Source organism: Aspergillus pseudonomiae (assembly GCF_009193645.1).
Source record: "Aspergillus pseudonomiae strain CBS 119388 unplaced genomic scaffold BDV37scaffold_4, whole genome shotgun sequence".
NCBI lineage: Eukaryota > Fungi > Ascomycota > Eurotiomycetes > Eurotiales > Aspergillaceae > Aspergillus > Aspergillus pseudonomiae.
Genome location: NW_022475996.1, coordinates 90,451 through 109,323, shown reverse-complemented (window position 1 = coordinate 109,323; position 18,873 = coordinate 90,451). Strand labels below are relative to the sequence as shown.

General features: G+C 47.7%; 8 protein-coding genes across 8 annotated transcripts; 5 read left to right on the top strand and 3 right to left on the bottom strand.

The window, feature by feature from the left end:
- The first annotated feature begins 1,071 nt into the window (after positions 1-1,071).
- On the top strand, positions 1,072-3,484 carry BDV37DRAFT_237487 (Zn(II)2Cys6 transcription factor domain-containing protein). The gene is made up of 5 exons (XM_032080735.1): positions 1,072-1,337; positions 1,439-1,440; positions 1,506-2,026; positions 2,079-2,270; positions 2,323-3,484. The coding sequence occupies exons 1-5, from the start codon at positions 1,171-1,173 to the stop codon at positions 3,292-3,294; spliced, it is 1,854 nt and encodes a 617-aa protein (XP_031946201.1). The 5' UTR covers positions 1,072-1,170; the 3' UTR covers positions 3,295-3,484.
- A 1,476-nt stretch (positions 3,485-4,960) lies between these two features.
- On the top strand, positions 4,961-5,739 carry BDV37DRAFT_278396 (uncharacterized protein; the record flags this gene model as incomplete). The annotated part of the gene is made up of 3 exons (XM_032086043.1): positions 4,961-5,379; positions 5,436-5,605; positions 5,660-5,739. The coding sequence occupies 3 exons, from the start codon at positions 4,961-4,963 to the stop codon at positions 5,737-5,739; spliced, it is 669 nt and encodes a 222-aa protein (XP_031946200.1).
- Positions 5,740-5,906: 167 nt separating this feature from the next.
- BDV37DRAFT_294468 (putative ferric-chelate reductase (Fre2)) lies at positions 5,907-8,556 on the bottom strand (the record flags this gene model as incomplete). Its single annotated transcript, XM_032089638.1, has 5 exons — positions 7,887-8,556; positions 6,893-7,824; positions 6,345-6,499; positions 6,210-6,214; positions 5,907-5,928 (listed from the first exon to the last, which is right to left on the bottom strand). The coding sequence occupies exons 1-5, from the start codon at positions 8,414-8,416 to the stop codon at positions 5,907-5,909; spliced, it is 1,644 nt and encodes a 547-aa protein (XP_031946199.1). The 5' UTR covers positions 8,417-8,556.
- A 1,591-nt stretch (positions 8,557-10,147) lies between these two features.
- Positions 10,148-11,696, top strand: BDV37DRAFT_237486 (metallophosphoesterase family protein). The gene is made up of 3 exons (XM_032080734.1): positions 10,148-10,582; positions 10,637-10,811; positions 10,869-11,696. The coding sequence occupies exons 1-3, from the start codon at positions 10,528-10,530 to the stop codon at positions 11,530-11,532; spliced, it is 894 nt and encodes a 297-aa protein (XP_031946198.1). The 5' UTR covers positions 10,148-10,527; the 3' UTR covers positions 11,533-11,696.
- A 184-nt stretch (positions 11,697-11,880) lies between these two features.
- On the bottom strand, positions 11,881-14,199 carry BDV37DRAFT_278393 (uncharacterized protein; the record flags this gene model as incomplete). The annotated part of the gene is made up of 6 exons (XM_032086042.1): positions 11,881-12,050; positions 12,309-12,577; positions 12,647-13,817; positions 13,870-13,931; positions 13,998-14,090; positions 14,147-14,199. The coding sequence occupies 6 exons, from the start codon at positions 14,197-14,199 to the stop codon at positions 11,881-11,883; spliced, it is 1,818 nt and encodes a 605-aa protein (XP_031946197.1).
- A 356-nt stretch (positions 14,200-14,555) lies between these two features.
- Positions 14,556-14,927, bottom strand: BDV37DRAFT_237484 (uncharacterized protein). Its single transcript, XM_032080733.1, has one exon. The coding sequence runs from the start codon at positions 14,886-14,888 to the stop codon at positions 14,667-14,669; it is 222 nt and encodes a 73-aa protein (XP_031946196.1). The 5' UTR covers positions 14,889-14,927; the 3' UTR covers positions 14,556-14,666.
- A 1,264-nt stretch (positions 14,928-16,191) lies between these two features.
- BDV37DRAFT_268082 (uncharacterized protein) lies at positions 16,192-17,220 on the top strand (the record flags this gene model as incomplete). Its single annotated transcript, XM_032084118.1, has 1 exon — positions 16,192-17,220. One exon carries the CDS (start codon positions 16,192-16,194, stop codon positions 17,218-17,220), a length of 1,029 nt encoding a protein of 342 aa, XP_031946195.1.
- Positions 17,221-17,635: 415 nt separating this feature from the next.
- BDV37DRAFT_268081 (phosphotransferase enzyme family protein) lies at positions 17,636-18,763 on the top strand (the record flags this gene model as incomplete). The annotated part of the gene is made up of 4 exons (XM_032084117.1): positions 17,636-17,823; positions 17,880-18,100; positions 18,161-18,504; positions 18,707-18,763. 4 exons carry the CDS (start codon positions 17,636-17,638, stop codon positions 18,761-18,763), a joined length of 810 nt encoding a protein of 269 aa, XP_031946194.1.
- Between the last annotated feature and the right edge of the window lie 110 nt (positions 18,764-18,873).

Sequence of the window (18,873 nt, the reverse complement as noted above, 5' to 3'; positions counted from 1 at the left end):
CTCTGGAGAGAGAGAATCTTGCTTGCTGGTGCCAAGACGTGAAAGGCTCTGAAAGGGTTCAGGAACCAGAGTCGAAGGCCGAGGGAGCCCAAAGGTTTTTCAATCTGGGTACGTGTTCTGCATGTTAGACTCTAGACTGCTTTCTAACCGCATGGCTACAGATGAAGTAATGATAATTGACAAATATGGTTATCCAACATGCCATGGTAGCAGAGCGTTGCCATATCTGAAGACTCATAGGGGTGAGCTTGCTTACATGGTTGCTTACTCTGAAGGAAAACGGTTGCGAGACCCACAACCTTCGCCGGGGATTGAACGAGAATGGACCAAGCAGGTCATGGCTCCACCAGGAAATCAGCTTGGAACTCCGCCATCAGGCCCTGGTGGGAGTGGCCATTGAGGTCATCTCATCTCTGGGAGGGATACAGCTCTATTCTCCACTTCATGCAGGAACTAGCTATCTGCAAATCTCGGATTTTGTGTATGTACTTGGTGACGTTGAGATCTAAGATACCTTCATTGACGGATGCATGGCTATTGTAACTACACTGGTAGTACTCATGTACTTCTAGAGGAATTCAGTCTTTCAAGATCTGGCTTAATGTTGGGATAGTATATAATGCTACATCAGGAAAGCTGAATTAGGCTGTATAGTCGTGTAGCATTATAGCCCACAAATCCTAATGTTCGAGCCAACACAGCGTCTTACGGTGACTTTGTTTTCTCTTTTCCCCCAGTTTCAGTTACTATATTGTCGGCAACATTCATAGCCAGCGTTGACAGATCGCCAATCAGCTTATTTGCCGAGCTTGCATGGAACCTTCCAATCTTTGATCTGTCAAATTTGATACTGTTGTTATAAATGGTTTGGTATCATGGACTTTAGGTGGAAAACAAGTCATTTAATACGCTATTCGCATTTGGTCGAGAGCATCACATGATTAGGGTTGGGAAGAGCTTCTCTGTGGTTGTAGATTTATCCAGGTCATTAGGCACCGCCCTGTTCACCGCCTCTTTCCCTCTGCATATGTTCGACATTTGGCTGGTTTGAGATAGAAGACAGCAATAAGTTTCACACAGACTATAACGGAGTACTTCATGGATATCTAACAAAGACCCCAAGTACGCCATACTCCTTGTGATTAGCCGAGTGGATCTTCGCCAGGCGTGATGGCCAATAAGATGTCCAGCGGGCAGAGGGGACCCGTGGATGAAATTGCACACGTTAAGGGATCATCGGCATCTGTGTCCTCCTTTCCCAAAATGCCGGTGTTAGCTGCTCCGGATCGCCAGCGATCCTACAGGCCTAGGGCCAAGAGAGGCTGCTTGACGTGCAAGTAAGTAACAGCGGTTTAGATCTTCTGTTGATTTCCCATCCATCGTCATTCGTTGCGATTGGATGCGACTGGTAATCTGAATACAGCTGACCCTCGAATAGAAGTAAGACAGATCGGGTGTCTAGACCGTGAAATTCTGCAAGGCAGATACTAAATTGGACCGCGTAGAGCGACGCATCAAATGTGACGAAGCCAGGCCCCATTGTTTGAAATGCTCATCAACGGGTCGCAAGTGCGATGGGTATGAGGCGCCAAGTCCTCCGCCTCCCCAGCGGAACACTTGTCTCCGGCTGCCATATATCTACCCTCAGACCCTGCAGTACCCGGGCAACACACGGGAAACAAGATCGTTCCAGTTCTTCTATGAACGCACCGTGTCTTCTTTAGCGGGACTTTGTGGGTCCGAATTCTGGTCCGGACTTGTGTTGCGGGTCAGCCAGCATGAGACCGCCGTTTACCATGCCTTGATTGCATTAGGCTCCTTGCACGAGAACTTTGAGAACGGCCACTGGCTGACCCAACGAGGGGTTGATACCTTCGCTGTGCAGCAATATGTGTCGGCTATCAGGGCGCTCTTGGGATCCTCGAACTCATTGCCCCGCGTGAGCCCGGGCCAGCTAGCGGGCTCCCCGCGGAGCCTAACGGTGGACGTGTGTTTGATCTCGTGCATTCTGTTTATTTTCATTGAAGTAGGAATGATATCCCTTGTTCTGAGCCCAACAAATCGAGTAACCGTTATAGATAATGTCTGGCCACTACGTGTCGGCTGTCGGCCATGTCCGAAACGGGATCAAAATTCTCAAGGACGTCTACGAGGACCCTCATTCAGGAACTTATCACCACCCATACTTAAAGCCATCGACAGTCACTAGCTTGGAAATGGACTACTTGCGGAAGACCCTCAACCGCCTCCAGGATCAGGCTCTGACCTTGGTACATCAATCTCCATTCCGTATAGGGTAGATGACTGATACTAATGACATAGACGCGAACTGCCACGGACAAAGCTCTGAGGGATGATTCACACATAGCGGCAGGCCGTCATGCGGAAGTCCCCGAGTGCTTCCTTTCCATCTCAGATGCCCATGAGTGCTTTGAATATCATGTGGGCCGATTATATCGGGAGTACTCCGTAATAGAGCCCAGCAAAGCAGACACGGGTTTGGAACAGTACACCAATTTAATGCAGCAAGCCCAAGCCCTCATGGACAAGTGGTCACTTGCCCTACATCGTTTCGAGGAATCTCGGGGTTCTCAGCTCACCTACAGGGACTCCATCGGGTTGAAGATCCTACGAATCTATCAGTGCTGGCGACTCGTATTGTTAGATCGGGGTAGGAACAGAGTTACGGATCTTCAGTCGTGGGATAAGTACAACTCCACGTTTCAACTAATTGTCTCGCTGGCAGCGGCAGTGATCAACACGGCCGACACTGACACGCCCCTATCCTTGACCTCTCCGGCGCCGTCCGACACTCTCAGCCAAGGTCATAAGAGGCCTTCCTTTTCTCTGGATATGGGCATTATATGCCCCCTATACGACGTGGCTACACTATGTCGTGACCCTTCTATCCGCCGGCAGGCCGTCGAGGTGCTTCGGTCCGCCTCTCGCCAGGAAGGTCTGCTAAATAGTCACTTGTGCGCTATTATCGCAGAACAAGTGATCGATCTGGAAGAGAAGGCCGCTTTACAGGGCGGAATAGATGATCAAAAGAGTCTATTGTCTGTCACGTTGCATCCGATGGGTCCGAAACCAAATAGTCCATCCGAGGTTTCCAGCCACCACCACATCACGAGATCGTCTGAGGTGCCTCATGCGGCGCGTTTCGTCTATGCCTATCCCAATTTTGACCCTCTCCATAAACAAGCCTTTCTGGTTTTGGCGGTGGATGAGGATGGGGAGAGAAATACCAAGATCCCCTTACCATCAGTTACTGCTATGCTGGATATGGATTAGAGATCTGCTATGAATGTTCACTTATATTGATCGGCTGTTAAACTTTCTTGTTATGGTGTTCTGGATACTCACGACGGTACTTATGAATTGGGCAAAGACGATATACGGAGATACACGACTGCACGTTTTGAAATCGCGAGGGAAGGTCATCTACTTTCATGTTGCTTCCATAGAGGTGCTATTGTCATAGCAATTGAAACTTCAAGGTGTTACAACCCTCCGTACCAAACTGAGTCTGACATAGTGAAAAGGCAAATTTTCGTATTCCTGACATGGCGTTTACTTTGGACGTGATCGCCATCCTCAGCGGCGTCATTAACACATTTATCTCTAACCAGTGTACTCTAGAATTACGAATAACATTCCACTGTGTCCATGACACCTTGTAGACTTAAGCCCCAAACAACGCTCGTGGAACTTACGAGGTGCCCTCAATATACCGCCCTTGTAAAAAAGAATACCATGCCTTTTACACAGTTCAGGGTTACGTATTTCCATCACTATTAACACGAAGAGAAACTGTAGAAGTGTCCTGAGGAGCCCGAGCAGCCAACCTGCAGTGAAGGCCTTCATATCTGGGGATGAATCTCGAGGGTAAACTATGCATAACCTAGGCTTTTACCGTACACAATTGCTCCTCTAGACTCTTTCTTGCGTACCTGTATACAAGCTGCAACCTTCTGGGCTGCTGGGACCATAGTAGGTGATATGAATGTTATTATATGGGTGGGGTATGCAAGTCTAAGCCGTACCCAACGCTCCCAAACTCGCTCCAATAGGGATCGTTCCTTGATATTTTAGGCAGGAAGGGCTCACACGGACCTCGCGTACATCGGCTACTCAGAGGGGGGTGGCTATTAACCACGCTAGCTGCTAAGTAATGATAATCATCGGCCCCTGCAGGTCAATACATGGCGATTTATTTTGATGCAAATCTTTTATCTTCTGGTCAGGTGTGGGTGGTAATGTGTAGGGCTTAGGCTGATGATACCTGGAAACCTTGTCTGGTGTAGCTTGCAAATGCCAAGTTTACGGCATATTCAATCTAGCTTCGCCTCAGCTTCTGTAGCTGTAAGAAGGCTAGACTCTCGCCAAGTGCGATGTGAGAAAGTTGTTAGTGGTGCTATTACTGGACGTATGTTCTAGCAATATGGAACCAGTCGGAGATTTGGGTGCAGAATATAAACATTAATATCCTCGGGTTGTTGAGTATTAAACGGAGACAGCGAGCACTAGGGGGCAGGCTTCGGGCTTGTATCGATTTGCACTTACCTCGTTCTGGTAAGCAGCACGTCCAGTTCAAGTCTTACGAAGTATGACTACTTGAATGGTCATTCGTACAAGGTAAGTATATGTTGGAAATATCAGTCGAATCTCTGGAACTCTTTGTGGGGGTTATCTGGTCAGTGTAACGAGTCTTTGCCCAGTGCCCTAGCCCGTTTGACCAACAAAGTTAAAAAGGCAAACATAGAATAGAATAAGGAGAGGAAATAGCTCATACGCAGTATAGTATCTATATTAAATAGCTCATGGCGACAATGGAGGTTTACAATCCACCATTATCTATAAAGCGAAACGGAGTGTCATCCAAGTAGTCTTCCTATTGCTTCCTACCGTTTGCTTTTGACTTGAACATCACTGCAAACCCTTGCTTTCATCGGCGGAAATGCGACAGACCTTTGCTATACTTGCTCTTTTCCTAGCAGGATTTGCTGCTTGTCAAGGCGCAGCCGGGTCCTCCGAGGGAGACATGCCAGGAAACTATCCAGAAAGCCCTCCAGGAAGCCCTAAGCCAGGTCCCAAAGCCGGCGTCGACAAAGCCCAACCCCCACTTTCTCGGAAGGCATTACTGGAAAAGAGATGTCGTGAGATTAGGGTACGTGAACTGTCTCGTTACGATGACGCAGGGAGTGTGTATGTCTATCTGGACGTTATCTGCACTGATGACCCGAAAAATGATCCGGACCATTCCAAGGATTCTTCAGGCAAGAACCAAGATGAGCCGAAAGAGCAGAGCTCGAGCGTCAATCTGGACTGGTTCCTTGGCTGGGATAAGTCGAAAGGAGGGCCCCTCAGAGGGAATGAGTATGTACATCTCTTACGTATAGCAATCAATCTTGCTTATTGACGTATGGTACTAGTCGGTATGGTCCCTTATCTGCACTCTGCTGGGGTTGCAAATACACGCGAGGTACCAAAGAGGGTGAGAATAATTTTTCATGTTGGTGTAAGAATAGCAAGCCTGGCAGTGGTATAAGGGCACAGGATCCAGTCACAAAGAAATGGGGTCATAGGACACAGTACGACTTGGGTGAGTCTCCTGCATTATGGATTATAAAACTGCGTTTAACAATAGGATGTATAGGTGACGTGTTGGAAATCCTCCCAAATGGCCGCATCGGGTTCGATACTCAGGACTTCCGTGCAAGGGAGGCAAGGGAGTAGCATAGTCACAGCGCCAAATAATTGCAATTGACATTGAAGGGCATAGAATGCTACGTTTTTTGATAATGCCCAATTGATCCCTCACAGGGTAGCACGAAGGAACAACCAATAAGCGTGCAAAGAATCTCCCTTGTTATGTCTTTCGGAAAAGATCCATAGGCTCATCTTTACCATATGCCCCAGCACATCCTGTGAATTATTAGTATCCAATTCTGAAACAGATGAAGGGTGGTTATGAAGCAGCCTACCACAGGGTTTTGCTGCTTGTAATCCTCCTGGCACGGCTCCAGAGCCAATCCTATCAGGTAGTTGATCGATTCCACCAATTTTTCAATTCTGTCGTAGAACACAGAGCTCAAAGAATTTGTCGAACGTAATAGAGGTACAATAATCTGTAACAAGCTCTCATCATCGTTATTTACCAGAGACGAATTGCCTCGGCTCTGACGGAGTCCTACAAAGACGCTTACCAAGCCTAAAATGGAATCTATACAACAAAAATGACATTTTCTATAGACTTCAGACTACCAGCTGAAAGACTCTTCTATTAGTTTTAGCTTCACCGCTGGATTCTCCCTCATCAGTCGTGTTACAACAAGTCGTACCTCGTCCGCCATCCTTGGTGGACCACTGACAATCACAGCGACCTCCGTTCCCGCACACCTCGAGACTTCCTCCCGTAGAATGCGAGGGATATCCATACGACTATCCTGGAAAACCACAGGATTTAATCGATCGAATCGATCTGCACCAAGCGAGACTACCACGGAATTGACCAAGGGCTTACTGCGCACTGCCCAGAATAACCTATGCCAACCCTCGTGACGCATCAATATGGGCGCCAACGCCGTCATGCCAACACCACCCGCGATCGCAATAATATTCGTCATATCTGAGGCATTGGGTCTTGAAAGGGCCACAGGACGGTACGAAGACTCGATAAGAACTGGGAATTTTGATCTTGGGCCGCGGAGATAGTTGGTGATGCCCGACTGGGTTCGAATATAAAACACCAACCCTCGTTGGCATGGTGAATTTGATGATTCGGGTAGAGATATCTTGTCTAGACTTCCTGCTTTCTCAGTCAAGTCAACAGGAAGTCTCTCCTTCTCGGTTGTGATCGCTGTAGTCGACGGCTCCGTATCACTCTCACAGCAGACATCTGTCATCACTGAGAAGGGGTGATTCTCCCAGATTCGCCACGTCAAGGTCGGGAAGTAAAGATACACATCACCCTCGGCCGCAACTCCTGGAATCTCGAGCTTAATATAGTCATCATCCACGATGGAAACGTGAGCAGAGCGGATCCCATTTCTAGCAAACCGCAGAATGCGCATCCCCCGCTCATAGCCCCAGATCGCCAACGCCATGTATATCCAGTTCTCATATCCCCATTGAAAGCTATATCGGTAGAAAATATGTAGGCAACACCCGACCATCGCTAACAGGAAGAATACCACGTGCCAGGCAAGGAAGAACTCATAAAAACGTTTGCGTACTTGCAGCATTGACGCTGGGACGATGAGGACCATCGCCAGCGTGGCGACAACACCCCAGTACCAGTATGCGAGCTTGCTTTCGCTGGAGTGCTCGCCTTGTGCGCTGTATATTTGCAAGTAAATGGCAGAGTGGAGGCATGCTTCGATAACGCAAATCACAGCAATCCAGCGGTGGAGTAGCAAGAAGGTTGAGTGGGACCAGTTAGTTACCCAGAGCAAGATATTGTTGCGACTGGAATAGAGAACCAGTAGTGGGATGTTTGCAAAGCTTAGGATCCCAGCGCGGTTACTAACGTATGTGACGATCTCGCGACGGTTGGAAGAGTACCACGCACTGGGGTCAGCTGAGCTGAAGCCTACCGCACATAAAACCACGTTGATTATTATTAGATAGGCGATAAACAGCGCTTGTCCTCTCGTGGGCATGTTGAACGTGTTGAATAAGGGAACTGTGTGTCGGTGGCCAATGAGCGGAGGGGCGATCACGTATGCCTGGAAACTCGTCTTCAGTCTGGTGGGAAGGGGAATAAAGCGTGCAAATGAGAGCCCGATGGGTATAATTGCTCCAGTCAAGAGAAGGACCAGTCTGCATGGATTCAAAATACCCACTTAGCAGGTTACTTTTGTCTAACTGGACTCTGAACTCACCCATATTTCTCATGTGTTGCTTCTGCTTTCTCAAAGACCGCCAATGTGCGCCAATTGAGATCGTACAGTTCCTCAGACACAAGTGACGCTGACTCCAACACCGTGGATGCATTGGCCGTGGTATTAGGCCTGGAACCGATACTGTTCAGTGCCTGTTGGTAAGCCTGTTTGGGCAGTGGCTGGTCCTTTTCACTGCCAGCAACGTTCATCTCCCAGTATCTTTGCAGTGTAGAGTTAGGTATCATCTGACAGTGAGAGTATAGGCAATACGCTAGGGTCTGCAAGAAGGCATCGTTCGTCGCATAACATTCTGGCCCAGGAGACTTCTCGACGTTCCATGTAACGTGCAAACCATCATCTGGGCTCGTCGAGCAGTTCAACGGGTTTGTGATGGATGAGCGGCAGGCATGTGCACACGGAGGTTTGTACATGGATATCCAATAACCAACAAATCCATTTGCTGAATATACTGGGCAAACAAGCGTCAGCAACAGAATGCTAGACGCAAGAGAATAGATATGACCGAGCATCCTGTCGATACGATCTGTCTATACCCTTCCCTTCTTTCCAGGTCCATTATCTACCCAGAGACCTCTGCAGGTAAAGGGCAAGGCTCTATATATCATATCTTGTGGTGGAAATACTCTACACATATTTGAGCAGGATATTTGCTAATTTCCCTAAGACGATACTTTTCTTGGCAGAGATAGTGAGGACTTCGGTTTTCATGGCCGAGCATTACAGGTACTCCTTTCTAAACGGTATGATTGGCCTCTTTACCACTTGCTGCAACAGAAAGTACGGGTATGTGGACCGTTATATGTTGGCAGAAACGACAAATTATCGTTGAGTTGAAATGAGCACATTTTCACCCAACTCGAAGTGGGGTCAACAGGTTAGCGGGTTCACAAATTTGCGGGATCTTACTCAATTAATTGCTCATAGGTTTGCCTTGACCACTTCTGCAACAGCGACTTGGACAATTTATGCGATTCTGTTTGGTCCCGAGATCCGAACAAGGCACTAATTGTGCTTCCTCGTTACCCAAAATTCCGATACTGCTAGCACAGGCTGGGGTAAAACCGGCATCGATCTCTGGCTAGACTGCACATTATGATCAGTCTTCCTATACAACAGCCCCTCCTGAAGCCACCGTTTTGACCCAAGTTGTCAGCCCCAGTGAGGTTGTTTCTAGAATTCATTTAATAGCTTTTGATCTTTCTCATCCCCCTGTTAATTTCCCGCTGGAAACGCGGTATTCCGAACCGCAATGCCGTTTCTTCAGGGACCACATCTCAGTCTGAGCCTGCAACCCTATCCACCATGTCACATTGTAGCCATCGCTGTACGAAGGCCGTTTGTCCTTGGCTATCATGCTTGCTCCAACGAAGCCTGAATACCGCTGATCTAGCATGCATCGTTCGCTGAATGGCTAAGTAGCATCTTCTGGTCCTATCGCTCTGGAATTATCCTGGCTTTCTGAAACCCGCCAAGGCTTGGATGTCAAGTCCCGTATGTCTAAGGCGTTAAAACATTGGCAAATTCTCACCGCAACCGCTTATTTTACGATTCGGCAATCGTAGATGTCTTTTGTAGTGATATTCAGTCTCCGGCTCCACAAAGCCGGCCACGGCCAATGCCGAGCACACATAAAGGCCCTTATTTGCAGAGCGGAGCTTTGCAATTATGTTTCTCCCTCCTTCATCCAGCTAGCTTGCAGATCACATGCTATCATTTTTACAGACTCCAAGCCCTAACAAAGCCAAATTAAATTGGCAGTATTGAACCGGGTCTACAGCTACATTGGCGAATAGCTTTCCGGGCTTGGTGCTTGCAACACAATGCCGCAGTGGTACTGGATAGAGCGTTTGACCACTACTGTTAGGAGTGTGCTGTACTGGTGGGGTGATATATATTTCTGAACTGGAGCCCTCCAAACATTTGTGCAGTCTTGGCATGTTTATACCTGCCGGCGTTGTGGAGGGGAGGTACAAGATTAGCTCAGGACAAGTGACAAGCCATATAAGAATACGACTACCATTATATAGTTCACTTTGCCGATATAATTGCTAGCGCTCTGACCAGGATCTTGAGAATGTTACCTATAACAACGCCTATTATGAGACATTACAACTCACGTGACGCTGCTCTCGGGTTGGACAACAAGGCAACCACAACAATCGAGCTGACAGACTGCCCTTGTGAGACACACACTCTCCCTGAATTAGTTTGTACAGACCCAACACCTGCTATTTGGGTGATTTTAGTGTCCTGACTCTCTCGCAGAAAAGCCTTTCGCTTTATTTTGGATCAGCCAAGAGCCAAGACTTCAGCGGACGTGGTTGGTCAATTAAACCTCTCACGTCATCATTGAATCAATTGATTCTTCGTTCGTCTGTCGATCTATCTTGAAGCCAGAGCTCTTGTCCGCTATAAAACTGCCATATATCGTCCAATGGCGCAATAGCTTCTTGACATAAATTCATCGGATGAGGGCTAGAAGAGGAACGTGACACGTGTGATTGGCTTCCTGTGTTGACCGGGATAAACATCACCTCCCACGTGGATCAAGGGCGAAATCTCGTATCGCACCGACTCGCTCAATTCAAGTCTGGGAACTTCCCCCCCCCTCATTGGGAGTATGGGCGCATTCATGAGCGGCTTGAGTGGTGGCGTTTTCCAACCGACACCCTCAGGTAAGAATCTCACTCTTCTGCGGCGTCTTTGGACAGAGGCTGATACATGCATAGTTATCCGTGCCAATCACTTCACTCCTTTCCAATTTTGCCAATTGGGCGATATCCAGCTTGGTTTCGGCCAGGATGGTTGGAAGAATGACGTGCACCGAATGCAACTTGCCGCGGAGCAAGTCAACGCGGAGGACTTCGACTTCTGCATTGCCGTCGGTGACCTAACCAACAGCCGGTCAGTACAGTAGACCACCACTCTTGTCTCCCAAGACGCGAAGACTCACCGAGACAGATATTCCCATGAAATAACCGCATTCCAGCAAACATACCCCAATTTCACTGTGCCTGTGCACCTACTCCCCGGAAACCACGACGTGCACAACGTCTCCACGCTGAAACAGTTCACCCAGGACTTCAACACGAGTGACCACAGCAGCTTCGCGCACAATGGGTATCGGTTTATTCTCCTCAACTCCATCACCATGATCACCGACTTGGCCGAATTCAAAAACCACACGGCCTACGAATGGAGATGGTTCGAGCGTGAGCTCAAAGCCGCCGCGCGCAGAGGCGAAAGGATCGTCGTCGCGCATCACCATCTCCCATTTGAGCATCGCGAGGACGAGCCGGACTCGTATTGGACTTTTCCAAAGCGCGTGCGTCGCAAGTATTTGGAGCTGATCCGGAGATATGCTGTGCGGCATATTCTTGTGGGACACCGGCATGAGACGAAGAATATTTATCCTGCTGATGACTTCTATACGATCTATGTCGTTGCGGGCACGGCGCGCTTCTTTGATGGGAATGGGTTTGGAATTAACTATTTTAACGTCTCGTCACGCGATTCGGCGAACGATGTTGCGCAGAACTATGTTCATCTTAAGGGTGTTACGCACATGAAGAGGTCTGAGGGCCAGCCGACTGGGTGTCCGGATATCTTTCGACATGATCAATGATTTACGGTCTGGGTTAGATTGGCGGGGTGTGCTCAATATGGTATCCTTTCATGACATGTTGAATGATAGAAATTCGAGTATTCTCGAAGATAGATTGTGAGCTATTCCCTGGGAAACGATAGCTAGGATATGTAAAGTAATGCCAAAATGAACTGGTTAGAATGGCCTGGTCGTCTATCTATACACAATAATTGGTACAGCCTAAATTGAATATTATCCTGAGCCAAAAAGTGAGAAGAACGGGAAAATGATATGCTCTCGTAATTCCTGCTGGTATCGACTAGTTATGTTTGATCCAGGCCCTGGCAACAGACTGTTTTATATTGAACTACAGCATCGCCTAACATGCTAATAAATGGCCAGGGAGAGTCGCCCTGCATGATGACACCAAACCTCGATAGTGCAGTTGACTAAATCCTGCGGCCGACTTGAGGAGATGTCCGAGTCGACGCCGTTGATAGATATAGAGCCGTCGTGGACGATATCTCGAGTCCATTCAAGGAGCATACGTTCGTGGTCTGCCATGATTAGTTAGATTTCCCTTAGCCGCGGCCAGATCACAGGGAACGAAACGACAAGAGAAGCATGGACTCAAACGCAAGGTAGGAGAAATGAAGACGAACCTGTTAATAACTTAGGATTCGTGGCTGTATTAAACGCTCGAAGCCACTTGTCAAGGAAAACAGAACATTCCAACCCGCATAACGCAGCCTCAATACTCCATAATGATGCCCTATTGTGTTTGATGTATTGTATACCAAGCCTGACCAATATACCCATAAATTGAGTCGCATGATGGGCTGCCAGCAGTTCATCCCATTCGTGGTTTGCAGATGGCGAGGCACGAAGAGCACGGGCGATAGAAGCAACATTCCACGAGAATATCTCCCGAGAATGACAGTTAGAGAATTGAGAACAGTTCCGAATGTAAGCAAAACTGAGCCAAGCGCTGGACATGAAGGGCAATGGCCCGTTGGGGTCGAATGGCTCCAGATTGGATTCTGGAGTCCGTTGCCAGTATATTGTCCATTTGTGCAAGGCGTTACTTGGTATATATCAGCCATCGGACCTTTTCACATACGGCCTAAAGGAAGATTCAGGGTTTCGGACTCACCGGAAGAGCACTCGGCTGTCCGAAGCTGGATCAGCCCCTAGATCTTTGGGGAAGATCTGGACCCACACAATGCTTTGTATGAGACCATGCAGCAATGTATAATTAGCAACGGGCGTCGGGTTGAGCTCCTTGATATTACAAGGAGAAGGGGATAGCAGATCCTTTAAAGCTGCGTGGAAGTGATTTTGTGTAATCGGCGTATTTTGTCTCAGCAAAGCCCAAGTTCCTGCGTCCAGTGCCGTCCATTCAGGACAAGAGCAAGGCAGGCGCAGCTTGATTTCATGACTCCAGATGACCGGTGAAAGGTTATACGCGATACTCTGGACGTTGAGAAAACAGAATGCAAATAGCTTTGCACGTCTTTCGGATTCTAGGCGAGCCCAGTTTTCCCAATGAATATCGATTACTTCCGATGGTTCTTCAAGTCCACTTAGTCTCAAGGCATGAGCGAGCTGGCCACGTAACACAAGTGATTCGTTTCTGAGATTCAAGTCCTTATCCCACGTCGCAATACTCATGAGACAGAGCAAGCACCGGACCTCGTCCATATAATCTCGTTCTACGAAATCATCGCTCGTTCCGTGGTTCATTAGCCGTTCAAGCATACCGCGTTCCCTTTGGTGCTGGCGCTCCAGTAGTATTGCCTTCGAGACATAGAACATATTAATTGCAGAATTATATTCGAAGCGATTAGCTGCTCCAATGGCAAACATAGCTAAAAGAAGTTCCGGTGAGCATGCGTCAAACCTGAAAGTTGGCGCATGAGTGAAGGGTGCATATGGATAGAACCCCGTGAAATATCCCGCTAAGAATCTGGTTAAAGAGTCACTGGACGGAAGCTTCCATCCAGGTAGTCCAAAGCCGTTTATTGACTGCTGTAATGAGCTCCTCTGGTATTCGGCAACTGTAGGATGGGTAAAGTGCGGAACAATCTGGGCTCCTATGTCATACCGATTATTGGCTAGCTTTACGTGGTTTATGGGAGCATACCGACCTAAGGCTATCTGCGGAGCAGGAAATATCGTTGGGACTTCGTGAATCAATTGTGCAGTTTGATGCGTACCGGATCCCTGGGCAAAGTTGCGAGTGATGGGTCGGTCAGGGTTGTCTACATGAGTCGAAGTAGTAAACTGTGACCTCGGTTCAGCAATAATGCCATCCAGTACGGGGTCTAACATAGGTATTAGCTCGATATTTAGTAAATTTGATAATATATGAGTTACCATTCATTTGGAGCATTTCTGTAAGGGCCTCGAAACGGCTAGATAGCGGAGTAGGCTCAGCCCTCCACGATGTTAGGCTAGCTGCATACATAACACACCTGTGAACATACAAACAGACTGTATCTTACCTGACTGGCTGCGCATCAAGGAAAGGGCCGCCATGATCTCTCAATGGGAGGCTGTTTGTACGGTTAAGGACCGACGCATGCGCTGCGGCATCTCTGACGCGCCGTTGAGCTACGCCGGGCCTCTGCGGTTGCTCGCTAATATTGTATACAGAAGTTGACTGCTGAGGAGAATCACTGGGGGTGCCATGTACAATGCGCTCATGGCGTTTCAAGAGATCTTGTCGTGAGAAACAAGCTCCACATGGACAGCTAAAGGGCTTTTCATGGGTATCTTGGTTGGAGGTTGACATCAAAACTTCTCAACTAGTGCATGAATATACTACCGTCTCCTTGTGTGCCTTTGTAAGTGTTCCAATTTGCGGAATTTCCGAGTACAATAAGCGCATTGATAGTCCCTTTCCTTGGTCAAGGATCCAGGCGTCGTTGACGCCATTGTTAAGCATTCTTCGCCGGTCGCCTCGAATAACCAGTTTTGCAATAATAAACTAGCGACACAACCTATCGCAGTGTTATGGCTCAGATCAACTGAATAGACGTATTGAGCAACTTTTGGTCGTCGAGGAAAAGGCCTGCGACAGAATTGGAGAAAGAAGATGCGCGTTCCCATGGTTGGCTTGATGCCTCAGGCAGCCTATTACTGCAGCCTTGGCATGTTTGGCCAGGTGATCGTTAGAACCTTCTATACTGACTGCTGTACATGCAGAGGCCCTGTATTTGGCCTTGGACGCTACATCTTTCCCATCGTTTCGAGGCCGGTGAACTGGTGGGGTGTATTTTGAACCTAACCGCAATACCACCCGTGGCCATGGACATTGAGTACCAGCCACAAGTGACCTGACATAGTCGCTCTTTGAGGGACACCTTTCGACTTCTTTGATATTTAGGGTTCATTCTAGAACGGGGTTCCACACACGTGCTAAGCAAAAGGAGCGAGAACTCCTCCTTTATAAGGAAAGAGCCCAGGCACACACATTCCGAAGGCTTTCTATGCCCTTATATAACGTTTTCTGGCTTCTTTGATGTGGTTCCACCGTATGTCATATCAGGCTCTGGCCTTGTCTTGAATGCAGTTTGGCGTCATCGGTGGATCCACTCGGGGCACACACGGCCATTCCCGAGTCCTCAATATCGGGCCGACCCACGGTTGATGAAGTCTTCTTGAAGCTGTCCGCTATTCAATGTCTTATTAGCTATTCAAGAAAACGGTTACTATATATGCGGCGTACTCTCTCATCAAGACAGGAGTCGGTAGTATTTATCAGATGCTGAAAGGGCATCACTGTCCTGTGAGGCTTGCATGATGCAAGTATATCGTGCGTTAAGGGTTGGATAAGAGCCTGGACCCATTATTGCTTTCGCCCACGCGCGCAAGCAGGAAAAGGTCACCTTTAATAACAGAACGCTGCTTGTATACAATCTGCACCTGTGACTGGTAGAGTGGGGTATGTATATGGTTCAGGAACTTATTCAGCTAACTCTGATATCCTAGTCTACTCATATGATATATAACATAATATACCGGTTATCTACGCTTGTAGGTATGTCGATCATCAGCGTACTTGATGAGAGAAGAGACATTCCTTTGTTCTGTGTAATATAGACGGGTCCTTGGAGTTAGTCAGATAGTTATAATAGAACTATATGAAGGACTCAAATAGGGGGAAATAGTGTATCCAGCATACAACCCCATTTCAACACTTTCCAGATGGTACCAGGATAACTCAAAGCTTTGTCGTTACCACCAGACATGTTGCCCTGATGCACAATCTTCAATACGGAGACTTTTATCGGGCTCTGTTCACCCCAGTAGGCAAGTGGGCCAAGGTAACTCTCTCTAGATAAAGTTTACCATCTAAATGGTGGTGAGATTACTGTTTCCGTGACGGGCCTGGTGCGTGAGGGCGGCTCAGACGGCTGTTGGTCAACGTTACAGCCCAAAATGCATAGCACTGATAGGAGACTTCGATTCCCTGGTCAATAGTATTGATTCTTACGTACTCAATGACATATTTGAATGTTGTCCCTTGATGACAAAACTGGGTCATTGATATGCTCTAGATTAGGCTCTCAGGGTCTACATGTGTAGAAAAGCGTATATAATGTCGTTATTACTTGTCCCACATTGAACAGAAATATACCGTGACACTTGCTCTGCCTCCCACACTACATCCGTTCTTCCAATATTACTCCGATCATGTCTACTACTGATCTGGCTATCCCCAAAGGCTCCCTTGTCGTCGTGACAGGAGCTAATGGTTATATCGCCAGCCACGTGGTTGATCAGCTACTGCAACACGGGTACGAGGTCCGGGGCACTGTGAGACACGCCGAGAAAGACTCGTGGTTGAATGACTATTTCGGTACAAAGTCCGAACGATTCTCCCTCGCCGAAGTTCCCGATATATCCCACGATGGGGCGTTCGATGAGGTCGTCAAGGATGCGGCCGGTATAGTCCACGTGGCAGCACCTGTAAGGCAATTTCACGACCCTAATATCGCCGTCCCTATGGCTGTCAATGGAACTATCAATATACTTGCTTCGGCCGCCGCCGAACCCTCGGTGCAACGGGTTGCTATCACCTCATCTTCAACAGCGGCCGCCAGTCCGCAGCCGAACAAGATATTTAGTATAGATAAAACAACCTGGAATGAAGCAGCTGTTAAAGCTGCCTGGGCGCCACCTCCTTACAGAGGATTTCAGCGACTCCTAGATGTTTACTCCGCTAGTAAAACGCAAGCTGAACGGGCTGCGTGGAAGTTCATTGAGGACAAGCCACCCTTTGTTCTAAACACGGTACTCTCGAACGTCAATACGGGTACAATCCTGTCCCCAGAAAATCAGGGATATCGCAGCAGCAGCGGATGGATCAAGGCTGTATGGGATGGATTCCCAGGCGAAGGGGAGCTTCAGCACAACCCGCCACAGTATTATATTGATGTTCAGGACAATGCACGTGTGCACGTTGCTGCCCTTATCTATCCCGATGTACAGAATGAGCGCCTCTTCGCATTTGCACACCCCTATTCGTGGAACGATATCCTAGCTGTCCTACGGCGACTTTATCCACAGCGGAAATTTATCAAAGATATACCTAATATTGGCGAAGATATGAGTAAGGTCGCAAATCAGAGGGCTGAGGAACTCTTAAAGAGAATTTCAGGTCTTCCTGGTTGGACAAGCTTAGAGCAGTCGATCCAAAATGCTACTGAGGCTTGGATATAGACAACAATATATGAAGCCTAAGATGCATACCACTGCATGGACATAATCTCTGTTCTTCTTTCGGTGCAGCTGCAGGATGAGAAATATTCTGGCCATCGTAGAAAGGATTGTGGATGTTTGTTTCGTCAATTTCAAGGAAAATACCCTTATGGCTCAGTGATGACGGTCTGTGGTACTCTTGTTGAAATGCTTGTACGGCTGCGGCAAGTCATATTAACTTATCTTAGTAGAATGAACTTTGGAGCGCTGGCAATTCTTAGAGCAATTAGCATGCAGGGGTTCTATAATTTTATCATACATTATACAAGCCGTAGTCCCGGAACGGTAAGGTCGCGATCCGGAGTATTTAACGCGTACACAAAAGGAGCCGAAGACACTAGATAATCAGGACTCCGTGTTTGAGAATACTCACAAGATGGAGAGGATCAACGAGCTACAGTCCTTTAATTTGTCGGAAGGGAATGAACGAGAGATGGACTTTCTCGAATCATCTTTCTTTAGGTCACCAAATCGACACCTTCCAACACCGGCGGAGGTGAAGGCTTTATCTGGAGACGCGTCCACAAGCTCTCAACCACGGCCTGTAACATTCTCGGACTTATCGTCAAATTCGGTCCTTATGTTACAATTGCAGAAGCCCGATGTCTTCGGTTCATTAGGAGGACTTTCCAAGAGAGTGTCCCCGTCCCGGAAGTTGTTGGATGGCGAATTGATCAAGAGAACAATGTTTTTATCTATATGGAGCTTATTTCAGGGCAGACTTTGCTGGACTGTTGGGATGAGCTGAGTATTCTGGATAAAAATACACTTTGTGACCAACTATATCAGATCATCGGTGATCTACGTCAACTCGAACAAGAATCTTCAAACAAGTATATTGGTATGTCCAAAGCCAACTTGGGGTGCCAGGTACAGGATGGTTTAACAGAGCTTTCTCTAGGATCTCTTAGGCAGAAGCGACTTCTAGAATATGTCTTCCAAGAAGGGCGGGAAGCCGGGGCCTTCTCCAGCATTGGGGAATTTAATGACTGGCTTTCTTTCTTACCGCAGTCGCGTTTTCCTATGTTAAATAGGTACAAAGATCCCTATAGAGAGTTTCTGCCAGACACTGGGGAGATAAAATTTACTCATGCGGACCTTCATCGAGGCAACATAATCGTGTCTACTACAGGACCAGCGCGTATTCTTGCCATTGTGGATGGGGCACAAGCAGGGTGGTATCCGGATTATTGGGAATACTGCAAAGCTTGTTACACATGCTTGTATGAGGATGAATGGGGTCTGGTCTGGATTGAGAAGTTTTGTACAATCCCAACACCAAGGAAGACAAAGACAAAGCAAGAAGAACACCATCGTAGAAGCCGATCAATGGAGTCGTTCCAAGTCACCAGGTTCTCTAAGGCCGCTGCTGTTTGGGAGGCTGTCCTCGAATGTCTCTAAATCGCCCAGACTTTCTTGAATTCAGGTGAAATGTAGGACCCCATAGGAAGTGCTCTGGGCCGAGAAGGAAATTCTGGTGTTCAATATACATCATGACGATTGAAACACAATTCCTGTTCGGTGAGTTCCGAAACAACGTTTTTCAACACCAGCTATTGCACAATAGAGCCGAATAGCTAGCGCTATTATTAGGGTTACCTGGTTACGGTCGGC